General features: G+C 37.8%; 2 protein-coding genes across 2 annotated transcripts in view; both read left to right on the top strand.

Annotated features, from left to right (window-relative positions):
- Nucleotides 1-19,657, top strand: part of LOC115216329 (WSC domain-containing protein ARB_07867-like) — a 180,296-nt gene extending 160,639 nt beyond the window's left edge. The window contains exon 6 of the mRNA XM_029785551.2: nucleotides 19,524-19,657. The gene's annotated coding sequence lies outside the window, so the exon portion shown is untranslated. The remainder of the gene's footprint in view (nucleotides 1-19,523) is intronic.
- LOC115216328 (polycystic kidney disease protein 1-like 1) overlaps nucleotides 19,173-23,961 on the top strand; it is a 235,489-nt gene continuing 230,700 nt past the window's right edge. The window contains exons 1-2 of the mRNA XM_029785550.2: nucleotides 19,173-19,260; nucleotides 19,524-19,822. Of these exons, the coding sequence (XP_029641410.2) occupies nucleotides 19,173-19,260; nucleotides 19,524-19,822 (387 nt within the window). The remainder of the gene's footprint in view (nucleotides 19,261-19,523; nucleotides 19,823-23,961) is intronic.

Genomic DNA, 23,961 nt, shown 5'->3' with positions numbered 1-23,961 from the left:
AATAACAGGAAAATAAGAAAATTGTATTTATCATTCCCATAATGTTACACAGATATGAGTCACTGCTGAAGTTAATCATGAAGAACAACATTTCTTGTATAGACATGAGGAGGCACTAACACCCTTTGGCCCTCTGAATCTGTCATTTCAAAATGTTCCTTACTCAAGCCTTAGACCCAACCCAGTTCTGGTCATTTCACAGCATAGGCTACAAATAATGCAGTAGACCACATCATGCAAAAGTAGCATGGAAATTTCTTATGATTGTTGAAATGCCAGACGAATCATCTGAATAAATGAACATTTGGACATTATGAGTCAATGAAGATAGCAGAATGAATTTCCAAAAAATAAATAGAACAACCCCAGCAAATAAGTGGAGATCTTGTTTGAAAATTTAAAGAGAAAGATTTTTTATTGGTCTTAGTTGAAAAAAAATCAAATCAAACTTAAATGTCATTGTTCTATAGGATGGCAGCAACTTTGCTCCTGTGCCGGTGGCACATAAAAAGCTCCCACTACACTCTCAGAGTGGTTGGCATTAGAAAGAGCATCCAGCTGTAGAAACATTGCCAGATCAGATTGGAGCCTGGTGCGGCCCCCTTGCTTGCCAGACCCCAGATATATTATCATCATCATCATATCGTTTAATGTCCGTTTTCTATGCTGGCATGGGTTGGACGGTTGGACTGGGGTCTGGCAAGCAAGGGGGCTGCACCAGGCTCCAATCTGATCTGGCAATGTTTCTACAGCTGGATGCTCTTTCTAATGCCAACCACTGTGAGAGTGTAGTGGGTGCTTTTTATGTGCCACCGGCACAGGAGCAAATCGACGCAAGGGGGTGGGGGCTGGCACTGACCATGTTCAGATGGTGCTTTTTACGTTCCACTGGTGCAGGAGCCAGTCAGGTGGCACTGGCATCGTCTACATCAGGCTGGTGCTTTTTATGTGCTACCGGCAGAGGAGCCTTTCAGGGCAAGGGGACTGGCATCGACCACGTTCGGATGGTGCATGATTGGTGTAACTACAATGCTCCATACACAATGTTGGTTAACATAGATATTACATTGATATGCACATAAAATCCATGTTGCATTTCATGGCATAGAAAACAATGAGTTAGATGTACCATGTGTTTCTTTTATCAATATGCTGAGTGTGTAGCACTTAACAAAAATGGCAGAACCCTAACCCAGAATATACACCACCAGAACACTCAAAGATGGCACCAGAAATCTGCATTGAAAGTTATTCTTAAATTAGATTCATCTCATTTATTTGATATGTAGCTTATTGGAGTCTGGTTTAATGAGTGTTCACTGGGTATATATATATATATATTTAATCATTTTTTTTTAGTTATTTTAGTGATTGGACTGTTGCCATGCTGGAGCACTGCCATGAAGGTTTTTAGCTGAATGAATCGATCTCAGTACCTATGTTTTTTAAATCCTGGTACTTATTCTATTGTTCTCTTACGCTAGACTGCTAAGTCATGGGGATGTAAACAAACCAACACTGGTTTTCAAGCAGAAACATTGAAAGAGACACACACACACACATGCATACACACACACACACACACACACACACACACACACATGATGGGTTTCTTTCAGTTTCTGCCTACTGTATCCACTTGTAAAGCTTTTGTTGGCCTATGGCTATATCTGAAGACACTGGTCCAAGGTGCCACTCAGTGGAACTGAATGCAGAACCATTTAGTTTGGAATCGAACTTCTTAGCACACACTCACTCTTTTTGCCTGACTGACCCTCGTGCCAGTGACATGTAAAAAGCACCCACTACACACTCAGAGTGGTTGGTGTTAGGAAGGGCATCCAGCTGTAGAAACTTTGCCAGATCAGATTGGAGCCTGGTACAGCCTTCTGACTTGCCAGCCTTCAGTCAAACCGTCCAACCCATGTTGAGAGACGCACACACACACACACACACACACACATATATATGATGGGTTTCTTTCAGTTTCTGCCTACTGTATCCACTTGTAAAGCTTTTGTTGGCCTATGGCTATATCTGAAGACACTAGTCCAAAGTGGCCATTAAACAACGACGATGATGATGATATATATATTTAATATGTATGCATGTATGTTTATGTGTATATAATGTGTATATATGTGTGCATGTGTGTATAATATAGATTATGCATATGTGCACAGCCGGGCCTTGTTTTTATCTCTTACTGCTTGACATCTGATGTTTGTGTCCCTTTATCTTAGCAGTTCATCAAAATGGTGTTGATAGAATAAGTAGTAGAATCAAAAATAAGTATTAGGGTCAATAAAACCCTTCTAAGTTGTGCTCCAGCTTGGCTGCAGTCCACCGACTGAAACAGGTGAGAGAAAAGAATAAAAGAGCGCCCACAGACACTCGTGTGAGGAGGAGGGGTGGCAATTGGTAGAAAGATAAATAGCCTGTACACACACACATACACACACTCTTTATAGGAAGTTATTCTGGGCCAATCCTTGTTTGTAGTAGCGTGCCCCATGTGGATGTTGTCAGTTATATAAACAATAAAGTCAAACTAATAAAGCTGGCAGTGGGGGGTTGGGGGCTGTTACGAAAGCCATTATTGCAAAGATTAACTTGTCTCAAATGACAGAGATCTATTGACAATAATAACACTGTTTTCTATTCATGTTCAGACAGATTCTGATCTTGCTGCCAACAAACTTGGCCAGCGACTAGGAGAAAACATTTAATCAACCAACACAGAATCTGGCAGTTGACCCACCTTTTTTTTATTTTTACATGAATACCAAACCTGGCTGCCTCTTCTACTTGTTAAAAACCCTCCATCAGATTAATTAATTTGTGCAGACTATTGTGGCTTCTCAAGGTTGCTTGTTTTTCAGGCAGTTATTTTCTCTTAGCAGTGTTTTGTTCATTATGCTTCATTTTTTTTATCTGTATCATCTGACCAAGAGAGAGAGAGAGAGAGAGAGAGAGGGAGGAGTGAGAGAGAGATGGAGAAAGAGAGAGGCGGGGTATAGATCTAATTTTCATTTTTTTTTTCCATATCAAAATAATAAAGAAAAACAATTCAGGTGTTTTTGAGACTAGAAAGTGAAGGCCTTTAGAGAATGTTGTAAAGTTGCAAGTAGTGACCTGTTGTAAAAAGATTTATTTTTATTTGTTTATTTATTCATCTCACATATTTGAGACATGTACTTACACATCTTGCTGAGTTTGGTATTAAGCAGTCATTGCTGTACATTCCCTCGTTAGTGTGTTTATAACATTGTGCATGTACACACATGCATTGGCATGCTCACACACACATACACACACACACACACACAACACACACACACACACACACACACACACACACACACAACACACACACACACACACACAAGGTGATAATATACTGGAGTCGTTAAGGAGCCTGTGATTTGTATCTTATTATTTCTGTTTTGAATTGTCTGTTGTTAAGAAACTTAACTGCCAATCTCTCCTATTTAGAATATTAAGTATTCTGCAAGCTAAAAAGTGATCCACTATGTGGTTGTTCTATTTGCTAGAGACACCAGCTAAAATTTTTCAACTCACACCTGTCTTTAAAAAATAAGGAAGGACATTAGATGTTGTTATAGACTATATTTGGAAGAAAATGATGGAATGGTCTCAACTAAGACCTATAAAACATAGAGAATGGAAGGATGATGCTGTGTGTCTGTGTGAGTGTGTGTATGTGTGTGTGTGTGTGTTTACATTATGCTGGATTGAACATCACTGAGCTATTATTGGCAGTGTTGTTATGGTTATTTCTGCTGAGAGTGTGTGTGAGAAAGAGAGAGAGAGAGAGTGTGTGTATGTGTAAGAGAGAGAGAGAGATCGAAATTTGTTCTCTGTTTTCTTCCCTACTGAAAACTTTCGACTAAATCATATTCTACAACTGGTGCCACATAAAAAGCACCCAATACACTTTGTAGAATGGTTAACATTAGGAATGGCATCCAGTTGTAGAAATCATGCCATGGAAGACAGTAGAACTTAGTGTAGTCTTTTGACTGCAAGTTCCTCTCAAACCATCCTACCAATGCAAGAATGGAAAATGGACATTAAATGATGATGTTTCTGGTTTTGACTCATAATTCAATCACATATTTTAATGATAAGAAATGTTGGTGCCTCTTCATAGTCAGGTCCCTATTATAGTGAAAATATCCCCTTTGTCAAAAGTAGCGGTTTCAAGGTCAAAAATATTAAGTATTTTTCCATTGCCAATCAACTAAATTATGGCTGGAAGATAATAGTTTACTCAAAGTAGCTACCCTCAGCTTCCACTGTGGCCTCAAGACAGCTCACTGTGTCCCTGGGAAGGTCTTTGAACACCCTGATCTTGATCATCTGCTTGGCCTTGATGTTGCAGGCAGAGTAGTTGGTGTCTTTCTCACTCAACTGTACCCGTCACACAGTAATCCATGGATTACAGTCAGTGGAATTAGAAGGCCAGAAATTGGGGATTGGTGAAGTAATAGAAATTCTCTGACAAACACTTCCGACTTTTTCTGGAGGTATAGCAAGGTGCCAAATCCTGCTGCCACACATATGGCTTTCCAGCAGCAATCCTCTGCAGACAGAGTTTGACCACAGGTTCCTGCAGCTTTACATAGCCATCTGGACTGAGCTTAAGGCCCTGTCCAAAGACGTGAAGTGGTGCTACGATGCACACTCACTGATGACATACCCAAAGACCATCACAGTGTGGGGAACTTGGTTTTCATGATGTCTATGTTGTGTCTTACAGCTTTTGCAGTGTTTACAGAGCATTGGGCAGCAGTAAATGATGTTGGCATTTTAATACTCAACACAAATCATCATGATACAGGTAGCCCTTTTCCAATATTCAGATGGCTTCCAGTCTTCCATGTTTGCTAACTTTTTCACAACTATAACTTTAGCCATTATGCTCTCCAATGACACCATTGACTGTTCACCAATACATCAAGCTGGTTTTGAAAAGTGGTGGCATAAAAAATATCAAATTTCATCTGATCCCTCAGCATATACTTTCACTTGCTCTGGACATGATGAGGAACTAAAATGTTTTATTTTCAAATACTCTTGTTAATATGTTAATTAAATGTTTCTAATGATGGCAATGATTAAAATAAGCAGAGTGCAGTTATTAAATGACATTATTAATCAACTGTCTCTGCCTTTATATTAAATATATTTCAAAAAGATAATGTACAAAAATGGCCAATGTTTAAAGCACAGAATTCTGAACAACAATTTCTAAATAATTAAGAAATGGAAAACACGTGGGGGAATGCTTGGTACACAATTCTGCTGTGTGCGTGTGTGCGTGCGTGTAAGACACATATATTATGAAAGCAGTGAACACAGAAAGAAAGAAGATAACACTAGGAGGACAAGTTTAAACAAATTTTGTGTTAGTTTAATACTTAAAAGAAGAAGAGTTGAATCTGTATATCCAATTAACTGGGATATTTTGTTAGTAAATACTGCATTATTCACCTTGAAAGGACTTCTCATATGGTGCATAAAAGTACTCCTGTTTATGTTGTTGACAGATGAGAATCATCTGTTGTGGGTGCTGGAATTGCCAGAGTGTGTGATTTTGACCAGCCTGGTCTCTTCAGTGGCAGACAGCTGCAAGTGGCATAGCAGTTGATTCTCACTGTCAATGATACCTAGAATTTCAGTCTTTTTACAGGCACTGATGTCACAAATAACTAGCAGGCTTATTAAAAAAAAAAAAAAGACTGTTGTTCTGCCACTGAAGAGACTGGGCAGATCAAAATCACAGGATCTGGCAGTTTCAGCCAGATCTGATACAGTTTCCTGCTACCCCTCATCGTCCACACCTGTTTCTTTGCTCTAATGGCCTTGTCTACAGCATCGTTCCACTACCTTGTTCTTATAGCTGAATCACAACCAGAATTAGAGAAGGAGTTTCAGGTATGGAAGCAAGGTCTAGAATTGAAGGGCCTTAGAGTTAACCAAGCAAAAGCCAAAGTCTTAGTAAGTAGGAAGGCAGACAAATTACAAATACCTTCGGGTAGATGGCCCTGTTTGATCTGTAGAAAAGGCGTAGGTAGAAACTCCTTAAGATGTACCTGTTGCAAGCTATGGATACATAGGAGGTGCAGAAATATCAGAGGAAGGTTAACAGGGAAAATAGCTTTTGTGTGTGGAAGATACACAAGAACAATAGACACCAAAAATGTACAGAAAGTAAACTCCATCAACTGCCAGGGGGGTAAGCTAGAGGTGGTAGATAGCTTCTGCTATTTAAGTGACCAAGTTAGTAGTGGAAGTGGATACACCAGGGCTAGGCAAAGTTCAGAGAGCTCCTACCTCTGCTGGCAACAAAGGGCCTCCCTCAGAGCGAAAGGCAGATTGTATGATGCCTGTGTGTAAACATCTATGCTACATGGCAGTGGAATATGGGCTGTGACAGTCGAAGACATGTATAGGCTTGAAAGAAACAAAGCCAGTATGCTTCACTGGATGTGCAATGCCAATGGGCATGTTTGACAGAGTGTAAGCCTCTTGAGAGAAAAGTTGGGTATAAGAGGTGTGCAAGAGAGACGACTGTGCTGGTATGGTCTTGTGATGTGCATGTCTCTAACTGTGAAGGAAGCCTGTGGTAGAGGTAGATCCAGTAAAACATGGGATGAGGTGGTGAAGCACAATCATCAAACTTTGGGCCTCACAGAGGCAATAACTAGTGACAAAAACCTGTCAAGCCATGTGAAATTGTAGTCGTGGTCAATGCTGATGTCACGTAACTGGCCTGTAAAAAGTGCCTTCCGAGTGTTGGGCCTCATGGAGGCAAAGTGGCTGATGTTGGTGGCATGTGAAAAGCTCCTTACAAGTGTTGGGCCTCACAGAGGCAATGACGAATGACTAAGACCTTCACATTATGCCATGCTTGAGAAGAAGACCCATCAAACCAAGTAAAATTGCAGTCATGGCAGATTCTGGTATCATGCAGACACCAGGGCGAATGGAGTGTGGTGGTATGGGTATGTGTTGAGGAGGTACAAGGAGCATGTTCTGAAGAGGGTGCTAGAGTTTGAGATAAATGGGCAGTGAAAGCAATGTAGACTGAGGAAAATGTGGAGTGGACAGGTAGAGGTGAAGATTTGGAGGGATGGCTTGATAGGGGAGGACACCCAAAACCAGGCGAGATGGTGCGGGGGTGGTTGCTATGGCATTGAGGTAGATCTGGCCACCCCCATTATCGGGGACAAAACTTGGATTTAAAATGATGGATGATGATGATGATAAATGTAGTTGAAATTTATAGAAAAATGGAAGACGAAGACAGGTCTATGAACAACAAGCAAGTATATTAGTTTGATGGTTGGGAAAATGAAGAAGTCTTTTATGTTTCGAACCTATGCTCTTCAGCAGAAAGGAATATAAAAGAAAATAAACAGCAAGAGTATGAAAAAACTTGTAGATTTCAGTGGTCCAGCATAGGAAGTATAAGAATAAAATATATGTTGGATGTTAAAGTTGCTGTTCCATTATCTGAGGAATGTGCTGTGTAGAATGAGTAAAAAGGCTTCTTGTCCATGGTATGTAAATTCTGATAGAAGTTCATATTTTGTTGTTACAATTGGATAATAACAAAATATCAACTCCTATCGGAATTTACATGCCAAGGATGGGAAGCCTTTTTACTCATTCTATGCAGCACATTCTTTGGATAATAGAACTTTAACATCCAACATATATTTTTATTTTTATACTTTCAATATCTCTCCCTTTCCAAAATAATTTCTTATATTGACCTCTACTATTTCTTTCTGTTCAACTCTCTCATATCATCTCTGATGATGGGATATCTTTTATATCCCTGAAACGGCTTGTTTGACAGGATCCAACAAACTGCAGGGCTGTGTCAGCTTTGGCATGTCATCTACAGGTGGATGTCCTTCCTAATGCCAACCACCTTACAGTATGTACTGGTTGCCTGTTTTTCTGGCACCAAATAACTTGCAAGACATTGAAGGAGAACAGGGATAAAGGAAAAAGCTCTTCTAAATGAGGAAGGGGGTAGTATTTGCAGGGTTGAGGTGGCTTTATGCCAAGTCTTGAAAGGCTAAAGCATGACAGGGATAAGCACAAGTGTCTTGCTATGGAGGAGATACATGGCTACCCGGCAGTAGATAAGGGAATGTGGAAGTGACTGGGAAGAAGATGAAGATAATGATGGTAGTGATGAGGTGCCAGAGCAAAGACGAGGCACAAGAGGGTGAGCTTGATGTATATATATATTTCATTGGGTTTGTCTCATATCCAAGAATTTAATTTTTTTTTTTGCTGATCACTTCCTTTATAGCAATGACATTGATAACTATTGATGACTTCTGGCCTTATATAATCTTTCCTTTTTGTAGCGAGTTATTGAAATGAAAATAAATTTTTAAAAGAAACAAATTTATCTGTTGAACGTAATAGAAACTATGTGAGCAAAAGAAAGCGTGAGTGTATATACGTGCACTAACAAGTCTCTTTCTAAATCCATGAAAAGCTTTTTCTCAAAACTGACGTTTCTCTCTGGAAACACACCATCCTAGGATGCATTACAATTCACTTATTCTCATTTCAACATTGTTTATTCTGATTTCTCTGCCTTCATTTTTCACTAATTTTTTTCATGTTCTCTTTTATCAATAAGCCTTCACCCTTGCTTCTCAAGTACATAGACACTCACACATGCATACATATATATGAAAGGCGGTGCTCCAGCATGGCCACAATCAAATGACTGAAGCAAGTAGAAGAATATATATATATATGTGTGTGTGTGTGCGTGTGTCACTTTTATTATATTCACAGTCACATCTATGCCGGACACATATACACCACAATTGCTTTTCTCTACATTTTTCCCTTCTCCTAATTTCCCCTTTTCTCTTTTCGTTTTCCTTCTCAGTGAATACTTAGTGCTATCATTAAAGAGAGCAATGCAAATATATTCATAATCTCCAACCAAACAATCCATGCAAACTCCTTCCTATATTCCTCCAACTACAAACTTCATTCTGCTGTTTGGACTCATTCCTTTTAAACATGTCAAATAATTTTCTTATTTTCTTTCTACTTTTTGTTTTCCTTCCCTAATCTCTCTCTCTCTCTCTCTCTCTCTCTCTCCCCCCTCTCTCTCTCCCCCCTCTCTCTCTCTCTCTCAAGGCTCTTGTTCATATTTTTTTTTCAAATGCTTTCATATCTTCCAAGTACAGAAGAATTATTCTTGTACTTGATGTTCTTATTTATGATTTTCCTTTTGTGTTATGTAAAAGAAAAAGAATGAAACAAAACTAAATATTTGTTTAGTTTTAGTCTAAGCTTCTTCTTTCCTGTATTTTTTCATCATTTTTTTCTTTCTTTTTTTGTTTTCTTTTTCTTCACCCATTTTACTTTCTTTCTCTTTTATTTCCTGGTGGGGGGGGGGTTCTTTTTTATTTGTCATCTTGTTGTTGTTTTCTCTTTCTTCTTGTTCTTTTGTCTGCTTCCTCACTTTCTCTGAAGTTCAGCATTTGTTGCCCAGGGGGCACTGTGCAATGTTAATGACTTGCTTTAGACTGGACTCTGTGTTGGAAATGGAAACTACAGGAGAAGTTTGAAACTGAAGGAAAAGTAAACTCAAACAGTGGCCTTGCTTATTATTTAGGAATGGAATGGGTGGGGTGGGGTGGGGGTGGAAAGTAGTCAAATAGTTGACTGTGAGTAACAGCAGGGGCACTGGCCTAGATATCAATGAAGGACCCTGATCCAATAACTAAAAACCTGCTTGAATGATTCAATGAAAATAAGTAGACAAGTTATTGATGTTGTTGCGTAGACCCATGATGAAAAGTACTCCTGTTCCAGCCATGACCATCCTGTCTTTTAAAAAAAAGTGTCTATGACTATATTATCTAATGTTTCTTTTCCTTATTTAAAATAGCGAATATTTTATCCATAGCTCTTTTGACTAAGGCTTACTTTTTCCAGTTTACAATTGATAATTCAAACCAAGTTGTTTAAAAGAGATTTAGTTGTATTTTCTAGCATATTGGGCAACTCCATAGAAGCTTTCCTGTTAGCTTATAGTTGATGAATTACTTTATTTAGTGACATAATTAGTGTGGGAGATTAATTTAACTTCAGTTAAATTAATTTTTTGGCTCAAAAAGCAAAAGCAAGGCCATGTAGGGGAACATGAAGTTATGTACAGGGTGGTGTTCATGCAAAGAGTTCAGGCCATTTCTGGTCAAGAGAGACTTTGAACCGAGCGGTCGTCAGCATCTTCACTATCTCGTCCGGCAGCTTATTCCACTGATCTGCAACCCGGACGGAGAAAGCCCCTCTCCTTCAATTGAGATGAAATCGTCGCAGATAGAGCTTGACAGTCAGTGAACAAAACTGAGAACTCAGGTGAAAGCAAAAGAGTTCTTTGTATACTAAAAGAACATTATATAAGTTGTATGTAAGAAATGTGCCTCAATGATTCATAAACAGTGTATTTTTGAAGATACGTAGCAAGTGGAGAAGAAAGGCTTGCATGTGGTCATTGGGTATGAAATGTCAGCATATGAACAAGTTCAGTGAAAACCAGTTGCAAAAGCATCGGAGCAAAAACTGTTCCTTGAGACTCAGACGTGGAAAAGCAATGGAAGAATGCAATAAATATTTAAAGTAGAATCATTCCATTGGAGCATTATATAAAGAAACATACAAACAGAAGTATAAGTTTTTATACACACACTCACACATACACCCACATATACACATACATATTTGTTTGAGGAGGGTTCATAAGTCAGGAAAAAAAAGAGCACAGTTGTTATAAGGTAATATAGAGAGTATATTATTAAAACAGTGTTATAAACTATATGGCACTATTTATATCACTGTATAATAATAATAATAATAATAATAATAATAATAATAATAATAGACAAAAACCAAGTAGATTCCCAATGTAGGCTATGCAAATCAAAAGAGGGAAGAGTTACTCATACAATAAATGAATGTAGCATGCTGGCACAGAAAGAATACAAGAAAAGACATGACAATCTAGGGAGAGTAGTCTACAGGGGGTTATGTAGAAAGCTAAGATTTGAGCATATTGATAAATGGTATGAACATGAACCTAGTAAAGTACTATCTATCTATCTATCTATCTACCCGCTCAGTCAAAGTCGACTCTCGGTTACTCGTTGGATCAGTGTCCTCCAGTCAGTTCTAACCTGGGCCGCTTCTTTCAGATTGGCTATGTCCATTCTGGTATCACTCTTGATGGTGTCAAGCCAGCGGGTTCTTGGTCGGCCTCTTCCCCTCTTGCCACTGACCATTACACAGAGATGATTACACTGACCCCAGAGTAAAGTACTAGAAAGTAAGAAATGTAAGATGTTGTGGGACTTTAACATTCAGACTGACATAGTAATAGAAGTTAGAAGGCTTGATTTGGTTGTAGTAGATAAAGAGAATAGAAAGTGTCTGATAATTGACTTTACAATCCCAAATGATGAGAAAATCAATATGAGAGGTATAGAAAAAATAGCAAAGTACCAGGACCTAGTCATTGAATTAGAGAGACTATGGAAAGTGCAGGTAAAATGTATCCCAGCAGTTATAGGTGCATTGGGAACTATCCCTAAAGATCTGAACAGATGGGTAGAGGAAATAGGTATGAAACCTAGTTTAGTACTGCTCTAGAGAACAGTGTTATTAGGGACAGTTAGGATATTTAGGAGGGTTCTTGGCATCTAAGGTTACTTGTTGTAACCTGATGTAGCCTGATGTTAGGATTATTTCTTTTCCAACTCAAGTCTGTTGTGACTATATGAATAATAATAATAATAATAATAATAATAATAATAATAATAATAAATTGGTGCTTGGGTGTTGAGTGTCTCCCATTGATAAGTTAACATCCAAGTACCAAAGCTTATAATTTGTGGAAAGAGACCCTGTAAGACCTCTGACATGTTGCTGTCCACTCTCACAGAATCAATGAGAGCAAGTAAAATTGAGAGCTCTGAGAAGTAAATTAATAATGATTTCAAATTTTGGCACAAGGCCAGCAACGTCAGGAGATGGTGTGAGATGATTACACTGACCCCAGAGTTCAACTGGTACTTATTTTATTGAGCCCAAAAGGATGAAAGGCAAAACAGACCTCAGCAAAATTTGGACTAAGACCATAAAGATGGGCTAATTGCCACTAAGCATTTTGCCAGCTTGGTGTCATAATAACAAAATTATAGTAATAAGAGAGGAAGAACATGAAACAGATGGAAACTGCAGAGTACCAGAGAATATTGATAAAGTAACTAATGAAGGCAATCTAGATGGACAAGTAACAGTAAGTATTGCCCAAGATTTGAATGATGAAGTGAAGGAAATTTTTAGGAAATGTTGCAAGGTAAAATGTCTGATGGGAACAATGAAGTAGCACCAAATGTAAGACATATGGACAGAAAATGAGCGAGGAAAGTCAGAGGCAAAGTAAATGACATTTTAAGCTTGATTTAAACAGAAAACCTCAGTGAAACAAATCAGCTAATCACAGTTGGTGTTAATGTCATAGCTAAGCTAGAAGGCTACAAGCGAAAAACTGAAGATATAAAAGCAAATGGAAAGTAAGAAGCAAACTGGAGGAAGAGAATAGGAATGAAGCTGGAAAAGACACGGAAAGAAGTGGGGCAATTGAATAGAATAATGAGAGGAGAGCTCATGAATAAGGTAGTGATCAGAAAATTGAATGGACGGTACAGGTTAGAAGAAAGCGGGGGAAACAAACAACAGTACATGAAGAATTGACACAAAAAGTGACAGCATTAAAGGCCGGATTGAAAAAATAGAATGCTACATGCTAAGGTTTTGAACAGAATAGACTGTTCCAATAAAATAGAAGGTATCTATTTGAGGAAATAGAGGGAGGCCAACACCAAGAACTGATTCCAGATGCAGAAGACAGTAAAGAATTTCAAGGAAGACTGTGGAATAGGCCAGCAAGACATAAAGAAAGTGTAGAGTGGATAACAAAGGTGGAAAGACAACTTGCCACTGTACCAAGACAAAAGGACTTCAAAATTAATCTATATACTGTGAGACAGAAGTTTTTTAAAAAAATAGCAAATTGGAAAGGACCAGGTTTGGATGGAGTACAAGGCTGTTGGCTGAAGAACTTTACACAGTTGCATGAAAGGATAGCTGCATAACTGGATGATTGCCTGTAGCAAGGTCACATACTTGCCTGGATAACGAGTGGACGAATGCAGCTATGCCTCAAGGATTCCTTGAAAGGGAATTCAGCATCAAATTTTCAACCTATAACCTGTTTAGCACTAATGTGGAAGCTTATGGCTGATGTCTGGGCAGAACAGTTATACAACCATCTTGGAAGTAGCAATCTACTTCCAGAAGAACAGAAAAGATATAGGAAAGAAAGTAAGGCAACAAAAGATCATTTATTAGTTGATAAAATGATAAGAAATTGTAGAAGCAGATTGACAGGACTGAATGTAGCATGGCTAGATTATGAAAAAGCATATGACATGGTTCCACACAGTTGGATAAGTAAAAAAAGAAACATGTTTGGAACAGGAAAAAACTCTTAACCACCATGCCATATGCCCGTGGGCAATTATGGAATGAATTTTAGGGCTTATAAATCTAATATTTTCCCATCCTTCCTTAATACCGGTTCCCATATACTACTCATATCTGCACTCAGTCTGCTTAGGAGGTTGTTGTGTCCTAGCATATGTGCTGCTTCTTTTAGTTTTCATATTTTCCACTGGTGTCCTCTGTCTATTATTTTAACTTCATCCCACAGTGGGGAGGTGGTCTCAATTTTTCCACACATGATCATCTATACCCAATTTATCAATATCTCCTCATGTCACAGCTTTGCGATGTTCGTCTACCCTTATTTTGAGGGGCGGCATGTTTCACCTTTGTATAACTCACCACAGCTGCATGGGATGGAGTGCATGTAGTCTTTGGTCATATTCTCTTCTATTGGTGGTTTTGCACGAAGGAAATATTTGCGAAGTGTTGTATTACTCTTGAATACTGTCCTGGTGTCATATGGGCTGCACATCTTTTGTATCTTTTCGGAGAAGCCTTTCACATAGGAAGCATGACCAGTTAACAAGTGTTACCTCAGTCTGCTGACCATGGACAGCTGAAACTTTCCATCATACCCAGCAAAATAAGCTGTGAGTTTTCATATAATAATAATAATAATAATAATAATAATAATAATTGGCATAAAGCCAAAACTTTAGGGGATTATATTGATCCCAAAAGGATAAAAAGCAAAGTCAACCTCAACAGAATTTGAACTCGGAATATAAAGAGAGACACAACAACACTAAGTATTGTGTCCAGTGAGTTAATGATTTTGCCAGCTCGCCACTTTAATAATAGTAATAATTATAATTTTAATAGTGTGTCTGTGTAGGTAGAAAGATAGACAGACAGACATATGTGTATTTATCATTTGTATGCTTTCATGTATGTAGACACATTCTCCAGGATTTATAGTGCTACTATCTGCAACTATCAACAATGGGCCAACAACACTTCCTCAGTAAATTTGTTTAATGTGTAATTAATTAATAACAAAATGTAAATGACAAACTAATATTCTACTTGCCTTCCTACTGGTCTTGTTATGACAAACTTTTTTTTTTTTATGTGGTCCACACATGTTACAGTGTTATTATTTTCGTAGATGTCACTAAATCTCAGAATATCTATCTTGGTAGCCATTGTGTCTGTCTTCTTTTTCTGTGACTCTGTCTTTGTCCTTTCTTCTTCTTTTTCTCTTTCTGCCTCTCTATTTATCAGTCTTGCTATTTCTTTCCACTTTCTCTGCCTGTCATTATCTCATATTCTGTGTTGTTGTCTTTTTAGTTACATTTCTCAGGCATGAGGTTTGTGTTCAGAGAAAATCATGAGGTTGTAGGAGAGAAGTGTGTTCAGATGGATGATAGTACACTTGCACTTAGTGGATTCAGCCAAAATCTTTTAGCTAAATAAATATATATGTATCTATATCATATTTCCATTTTACCGCATTTATTCAGTGAGATCCTTGTAGCTGATGCAATCTCACAAGTTTTCTCAATATCAGTGTCTGTGGTTGTTAGAGACAAAGATCATCTCGACTTAGAATTTCTAAGTATTTGAAAGCTTTTGATAGTTTGAATGGCATTTGGTTAAAACCCGATTCAACTGGGCAAGAAAGAAGAAAGGTAATGAAATGTAATTTTAATTCCTGCCAAAGCAATGGGAATTTCTTGGCAATTTCACTACTTGTTTGTAAGTTACTCTGCAACTCAATAAAATTTTCTTGTAGTCTGATATCCATATCAGATGCATTTGACCCAAATGGGTCTTCTATGCAACCTGGAATGTTCATTTTCAGGAAATTTTTTTAGCCTAGTTTCCTTATCAGTGAGAAGTTTCTTCAAATGCTCAATGTACACTAAAATATCACCCTCTTACAGTTTGTCCTCAATTGCAGCAAGGGTAAAGAAATGCATCAATTCCTTATACTCAACATTTATGCTGAAAGTTTTCCAAGAAAGCTTGAGTAGGTTCTTTATAAATGAAAAGAAATGTATTTTTACCTTGAATGCATGGAGGCAGTGTGACATGTGATTGAGACCTTTGGCAATACGCTGTGCTTGCAAAGACCTGTCAAGCTAAGTGAAATCATAGTCGTGGCCGATGCCAGTGCTGTGTAATTGGCACCCATGCTGGTGGCACGTAAAAAGCATCCACAACACTCTTGAAGTGGTTGGCATTAGGAAAGGCATCCAGCCATAGAAACCATGCCAAATGACATTGCTACTTGGTGCAGCTCCCCAGTTTACCAGTGTTCAGTCAAACCGTCTAACCCATGCCAGCATGGAAAACGGATGTTAAATGAAGATGAAGATGATGATGATGGCTGTTTGTTAAACAAATTTAACTTCTCAAATATGCCTGAAAAATAGAATATTTGGCACATAGAATTTTGTCTCAAAGTGCTTAGAATTTAGAAACATTTTAACATTGTCCCAGAGTTCAAATAAAGTGATGCAACCTTTTGAGATTGTCACAGGATGTATGAACTTCAAAACAGTAATTTAATATATAATTTAATTTATTCATCAATGACAAATAATTATCAAAGTATCGAATGAATCCCTTTTTTCTTGGTCATGATGGAACTTAAGAGACTCGAGAAAATCTATTGTATGTATGCATGTCTATATTTTTGTGCATTAAATTTTAAAGTCCCCTTTCATTGAGCCTGTGCCCTGCCACTTCATTTTAATTGCATTCCTGACAATTGCACAATTGCTTTGATTGCATAACCTTTCACAATACAGATCTGTTTAGCTTAAAATAAAAGAAAAAGAAAAAGTAGTTAATTGTATATATGAATACATTTCAGATAATTGTATTAGATTTTTCTTGTTTTTTGTTTGATAAAGCAAATTCACAAAATATTGCCTAAAATAGGATATTGATTTGATTTGCGACAAATTCATTATTTTCCTGACAGTTGTGATCACTTTAATCTCTATGTCAAAAGAATTATATATATATTCAAGAGACCCCTTCAATGAATTTAAGGCTATTAAATTTCAGATTCTGATGTAATTCCTTTTATCTTATTTTCAACTGTGCTATCAATTTCTTCAGTGAATAACTCTTTATTGTAAACTTTATAGAAAGATAAGATTTGAATTAAGGCAAATGGACAGAATGTGTTGTTTTCCTTTCCCACTACACTAACTTACCATCTAAGTCAATGAATTTGTTCTTAACTTAAACAACCCTTATTGGTGTCTTTGATTAATTCAAAGGATATGAAAGCCATGGTCAGGACTTACGAAAACAGTTTAAGCTTTGCTAATTATGAAAGAATATCCAAAAGAACTGAAAAACTTCATATGGAATAAGTCAAACAATGAATGTCATGTCAATATCTATCAATAGTAAATAATTTAAACTGGTTTGTAACCTTTGGAAATGATGAGTAAAATAATGTAAGAGTCATTGTTGTAATGTAGATTGGGTAAGTTTAAGAATATCGAGTAAAACTGAAGAACATCCAAATATTTAGGTTTAACAGTTGTTATGTCAATAAATATTTATGAAGAAATAGCTTGAACTGAAGGTTTGTGTCAAGCTTTCTTCTCTCTATTGCTTCTGTTCTGTGCTCATGGATGGATAGATTCTCTTCTGAGAATGGAAGACGGTATATGAATTACAACCAAGTGCTAAGTTAACTGACCAACTATCAGTACCAGGTGATGACAGACAGAATGATGGCACCAGGTGATGACAGACAGAATGACTGATCTATACATAGGAGAAAAAAGAAAAGTTACATTTATAACTCTGAAACCTTGATATACTGACCAATAGCCTTGGCCCAAACTAGCTGCAGTAGAACTATGTTAGTGACCTGGTCACAGTATGTGCAACCAAAATGTTGACAATAAATAATTTTAAGTGGAGTTACAAAAACCCTGTTGAACCGAGTGAAATCATAGTTGTGGCTGAAGATAGTGCCGCTGCCAGCACATAAAAAGCACCATTCAAGCATGGCCGATGCCAGTGCCACCTGACTGGCATCTGTGCTGGGTGGCACGTGAAAAGCACCATTTGAGTGTGGCTGATGCCAGTGTCGCCTGACTGGTATCCATACCGGTGGCACGTAAAATGCACCATTCGAGCATGGCTGATGCCAGTGCTGCCTGACTGGCACCCATGCTGGTGGTGCATAAAAAGCACCATTTGAGCATTGTCAATGCCCATGCCACCTGACGGGCTCCTGTACCAGTGACATGTAAAAGCACTCACTACACTCTTGGAGTGATTGGTGTTAGGAAGGGCATCCTGGTGCAGCCTCCTGGCTTGCCAGTTCTCAGTCAAACCTTCCAACCCATGCCAGCATGGAAGGTGGATGTTAAACAATGACATTGATGTTGATGATGATATATACATATACATACATGCATACATGCACACACACACACACACACACACACACACACACACACACACATATATATATAAAATGTGATTTTTGAAATCATTGTCTGTACTTAAGGCATTGTGAACATTGGGGTATTTGATCCAATTTACTCCTTGCACCTGGAATTCAAAATAAATAAAACCATCTTTATAGAATTTACCAAATCCATAAAGTTGTGAGATATACTGAAGAAAATGTCTTAAAAATATATTTAAAATATTGCTTGTAAACAATCTATGTTAAAATTGAAATATTTTTGTAAAATTTTATTTTCTTAAAAATATTGTTTTAGTTGAGTTAATATATTTTTGCATGAACACAAATCCGATATGCTTTTCAACAAATACATTTGAGTGACAATTTTCCTCTGTGTGCTTCTGAATTAATTGTTTTACTGTTGCAGACTATGAGTCTGTGTTTAATGTCAGAAAAATTCTTATGAAAATTTATGATGTTATATATTATTCATGTTAAAACAAGATATATTACAGGACTGACTGGTAGTGTTTATAATGTTTATTTTTCCCTCTCTGAATTAAAATGAATATGAAATGTGAATGTGTGTGTACACGAGGTTTAGACTTCTTCCAAATTGAGAATAATTTAAAGAAACTAAAAACCAAAAGACTTTATGAATGATGAGAGGATGCATGTTTAAAGTAGGCTTAGTGCTTGACATAGCTGTCAATTTGTGTTTTCCTTTAGAGTAACATTTGAAAAAATAATATACAGGTAAATATCTATGTTATTGAAACAGATTATCTATGGCTGGATGCTCTTCCTGTTGCCAACCTCACCTATTTTCTTGTGAAATATTAATTTCACTTGGAAACAGGTGACAGTTGGTGACAGGAAGGGCACTTGGTCTTTAGAAATCTGCCTCAACAAAATTTTGACCAACCCATGTGAACATGGAAAAGTGGACATTAAAATGATGATGATTTAAAAGCAGTTATTAGTAAATTGATCAATGAAAATGAAAATATTTCTCATACAAAAAGAAAAATTCATGCTTCTGTGATTTTATATATTTTCCATAGCTAAAACTGTATTTAAAAAAAAAATCAAACAAAACATGTTTTCTCTTCAGAACCAGGAATATTCTCAGTTGTAAATGGCTGATAACCCTTTACAAAGTGTCACTCTGCATTATGCTTGCATTTTTCTCAGAGCTGTCATCAGCTTAATAGATGAAGCTTATGGCCCAGTCTTCTATAATGATCTGTCTTTCTTTAACTAAAAATATGGGATAAATGAACTTATTATATCTGCCACTTTATTTCTTCACATGTTTTGGAAATCTCAGTGTTAGGTTTATCTTTTTCACTCTACAGATAGTCAGCCTCTGTACAAGCACACAGCATTGTTTGGCATTAAAATTAATATCTTTTAAATAAAATAATGTTAGTTGTTCTAATAAAATGTTTATTTGTCTAAGTATTTTTTATTTAAATTTTATTTTCAGGTGTTCATATTAAGAATGTTATCTCAGAAAAATACCATGAGATTTTTGTGGATGCAATTTTACCTGAACCTAAGGGCCTTGAAATATCCTTGGTTGATGCTGAATACCATCAGCCCTCCTGTGTCCCAACACATGTGGAGCAAAATTCAAAAATGGCTATGGCAGCTGTTTTCCAAAACCACTCTGAGACATTTGAAGCATCACTCTCAATTGGAACAAATATCACTTTTACCTGGTTCTTCTCAGACATAAACCAAAAGTACAGTCATCACTCCTCTACAGAACTTGTTTCTCTCAAAGTAAGCTTTCTTTTTTACTTGGTTTTCCTTATTAAAAACTTTAACAAATTATTATTTTGATTTTCACTTTTAGTAATTTTCAACTACAAAATGTGAAATAAACTGAAGCCTTTTGCAACAATAAATGAAATCTTTGGAGTCAGATCAGGTTAGATGTGGGGGCATGTGCCACTAAAACACTTTGCTGCATTCACCATTTGCTGGTATATTCCTGAGTCCTCCTGGGTGTCGTCTCCACAAGATACCTCCTCATCTGCTGTCACCATGAGGTATGTGGTCAACCAACATAAGCTGCCAACCCAGCCAGATTCTCAGTGAAGAGAACATGGTAAGCAGGGTGTCACTCAGAAAATAAAGCAATATGGCCAAACACTCTGAGCTGGCACTCCTGAATCATGCAAGTTACAAGACAAAACCCAGTTTCTGAGTAGGCCCGTTGGTTGGATACAAAATCTGACCAATGGTTATCTATAATCCTGTAAAGTGTTGTACTCTTGAGTGCAAGTAATGACATTATTTTGCATAATTGGTAAAGCTTAAAAATGAATTCAAAATCTGTTTACTGTTCTGAATTCCAATCCATTCTGGTGGTGACATGATGAAGAGATGCCAAACTGAAGATGTAAAAACACTCTGCAGAGGAAGAGATGTAGAAGCTGTAACCAAAATTAACCAGTTCTTGAATGGGACAAGAATGAAAGTGTGATTTAGCCTAGCGTGCAGGCGATGGAGTTGTTAAGGCTGTAAATTTTGGGATTTTAATGACATAATTGATTATATAACATTTTGGTAGCAACCTCAATTGAACAATATTATAGACTGTAAAACATCATATTTAAATAACAACATGCTATCCATATAAGTAATGCTGAAAATGTGAACTAGAAATAGCCTAGAATTGAATAAACAGCACACTTAATTCTAAATACAGTTATATGTTTACACTGAAGCTTTGAAATACGATTGATAGTAAAATGCTTGTTTACTTGTTTGTCAATGCAAATGTTTGTACATTTTTCAGCTGAACAAAATTCCAGATATTTGACCTTCAATATTCCCCATGTAATAATAATGATAGCATATGACTAATCATTTAACAAGTAAACATAAACCTAATAGTCTCTCTCTTAACCACTATAGTTCTCTTCCTCCATATTTCTCTATGAATTATAACAGCTGGAGAGTCTTATCATTGTTCCATTAAGGCTGGAATGCCCCACCTATAAGACTCTCATTTTAGCTCTCCATGATATTGTTTTCCTTTTTGGCTCCAGTTCAGTAATGATTCAGTAAGATTCTCATTCAAAGTATTCTAGTTATAGCCATTATTCTTTTATTCTTTTACTTGTTTCAGTCATTAGACTGTGGCCATGCTGGAGTACTGCCTTGAATTTTTTAGTTGAATGTATTGGCCCCAGTATTTATTTTTTTAAACCTGGTATTTATTCTATCGGTCTCTTTTGCCAGACTGTTAAGCTATGGGGATGCAACACACCAACACTGGTTGTCAAGTGGTGGGGAGGGGGATAAACACAAGAACAGACACATCATCATCATTATCATTTAGCATCCATTGTCCATTCTGGCATAGGTTGGATGGTTTGACCAGGGTTGGCAAGCTGGAAGGCTGCACCAAACTCCAGTCTGATTTGGTATGATTTCTATGGCTGGATGCCTTACCTAACGCTAACCATTCTGTGAATGTAATGGATGCTTTTATGCACCACCAGCACAGGTGCCATTTGCGTGACACTAGTATCTGCCATGACTGCAATTTTGCTTGGCTTGCTGGGTCTTCTCCTTCTCAGCACAATATAATACCAAATGTCTCAGTCATTCGTTATTGCCTCCATGAGGCGCAACACTCAAAAAGAGCTTTACACATGCCACTGGCATTGGCCATTTTGCCTGTGAGACCCAATGTTCAAAAGGAGCATTTTACGTGCCGCTGGTGCCAGTTATGTGACACCAGCATTGGCCACTATTATGATTTCACTTGGCTTGACTGGTCTTCTCAAGCACGGCATATTGCCAAAGCTCTTGGTCAGTAGGCATTGCCTCTGAGAGACCCAAAGTTTGAAGATCATGCTTCACCACCTTCCCATGTCTTCCTGGGTCTCCTTCTACCACAGGCTCCCTGCACAGTTAGAGATTAGCACTTCTTTACACAGCTGTCCTCATCCATATGAAACTCCTTGTCCATATGTATTTATGCATGTGTGTGTATGTAGATATATATATATATATACTAGCAGTATCGCCCGGCGTTGCTCAGGTTTGTAAGGGAAATAACTATAAAGCATTTTTAGAGAGTTATAGCCAAAAAATAGCAAAAAAATGGAAAAAAAATTATGGTAAATTTTTTTTGAGAGTTAAAAAGGTGGAGTTGCGTCCCCTAGACGGTCTGTGGTTTGGGTTTTTGATTCTCGACCCCATGTCGAATTTATCGATTTTTTTCAGAACTGGGGGAACTTTTCAAAATTTTCGCTGCGTTAGTTTTGAATTATGACATTGGGCTATGTGTGTGTCAAGTTTCATCAGAATCGGTTGAAAGCCGTGGTCAGAGTGAGGGTACGAGAAAACAGACACACAGAAAACGCACAGACAAACTGCCGTTTATATAGAGAGAGATACACACACACACACACACACATACACACAGGGTTGGCCAAAATTCACTTGATAGTAAATCAAAATTCCATAAATACTCTCTGTAATTCTGTATTGACTCAAATGGAAAAATGTGTCGCTCAAGCAGGACTTCAGTTTGAACAATTTTCATGATGTTTCATATTTAGATTCTTTTATAAAATTCATTCAGTTGTTAAACATAAATAAATCTTGGAGTTAAATGGTTTTGATTTACCATCAGCTGACTTTTGGCCAGCCCTGTATATGACAGATTTCTTTCAGTTTCCATCTACCAAATCCACTCACAAGGTTTTGTTGGGCCTGAGGCTATAGTAGAAGACACTTGCCCAAGGTACCATGCAGTAAGGCTGAACCTGGAACCATGTTGGTTGGGAAGCTAGCTTCTCACCACACATCCATGCTTGCACCTATATGCCATTACATATTTTTTATGCAAAGCGTATCTTAGACTATATCTGAGTGAGTTTTGGCTGCTATTTATAGCAAAACCAGTGACCACATAGAGGTTCCTTTGTTGGTTCACATATCTCCATGTTTGTTTTTTGTATACAAGTCAACTACTGGTGAAAATATACAATCCAAAAGTAACATTCCATAGGGTGTGGCATGCAAGTTTAACCTGGAAAAATCTCTCCAAAACTATGGGATTCAACATGTTCACTTTGATGACATTGGGTGGCAACAGGTTACCTTATGCCTCAGCCTCTGGTCTCTCACTGGCTCTGCCAGAATTTCTCTCATTGGTGACCTCTTGCCATGTCCTCATTAGGAGAGTTCTCCACAACACAACTGAACCCACTGTAATTGGGAAGCACAAGGTGACCTACATGGTATGAAGCCAGCTTGCTGACCATCACCCTTCAGATGTCCTTTCCCCTCTCCCCTTTTTGGATGTCTTGTGCTTCCCAAAACAAATGGGATGCAGTTCAGTGCAGCATGATCTCAGATGGGTCGGTGCATTGATTTAACTAACACTTGGCCTCCCAGCTCCACAGCAGTGCCTGGCTCAGTGCAGTGCCATCAGCCTTGACTGGCACTCAGCTTGATAGCAATTGTCTGCACATTGATGCTTCTCTGAGACTTGGCCTCCAGATTGGTTTGTCTCACAGATGCCAAAGAGGATCTGCTGTGGATTCTTTTGGTTTCCACCTGTTCTCATATTGTTATAGTGCTGGCCATGCTGCTCTCACTGAGATCATAAAGCAGCATAGCCTAAAACATCACAAGCTTTCCCTCGCAACTTGATCCAGCAGAGCTGGACAGAGGAAACAGTAAAAGACCAGATAGCACTATAATTTTCCTCTTGTGATGGTAGGTTCCTCATTTGGGATTCCATATGTTGCAACACCTTCCCCAGTGGAAACTTGGTGTGTTTGACTGCCAAACCAGACTCTGCTGTGTGTCAAGCCAAAGTATTGGCCACTCTCTGACATACTTGAGTTTGAGCCTGGGGCAGTGGAGACTGCTGGTATTCTTGGGCCTCAGAC

Source organism: Octopus sinensis, linkage group LG10 (assembly GCF_006345805.1).
Source record: "Octopus sinensis linkage group LG10, ASM634580v1, whole genome shotgun sequence".
Taxonomy (NCBI): Eukaryota; Metazoa; Mollusca; class Cephalopoda; order Octopoda; family Octopodidae; genus Octopus; species Octopus sinensis.
The sequence above is the reverse complement of the archived record's forward strand: the minus strand, read 5'-3'. Positions and strand labels throughout refer to the sequence as shown.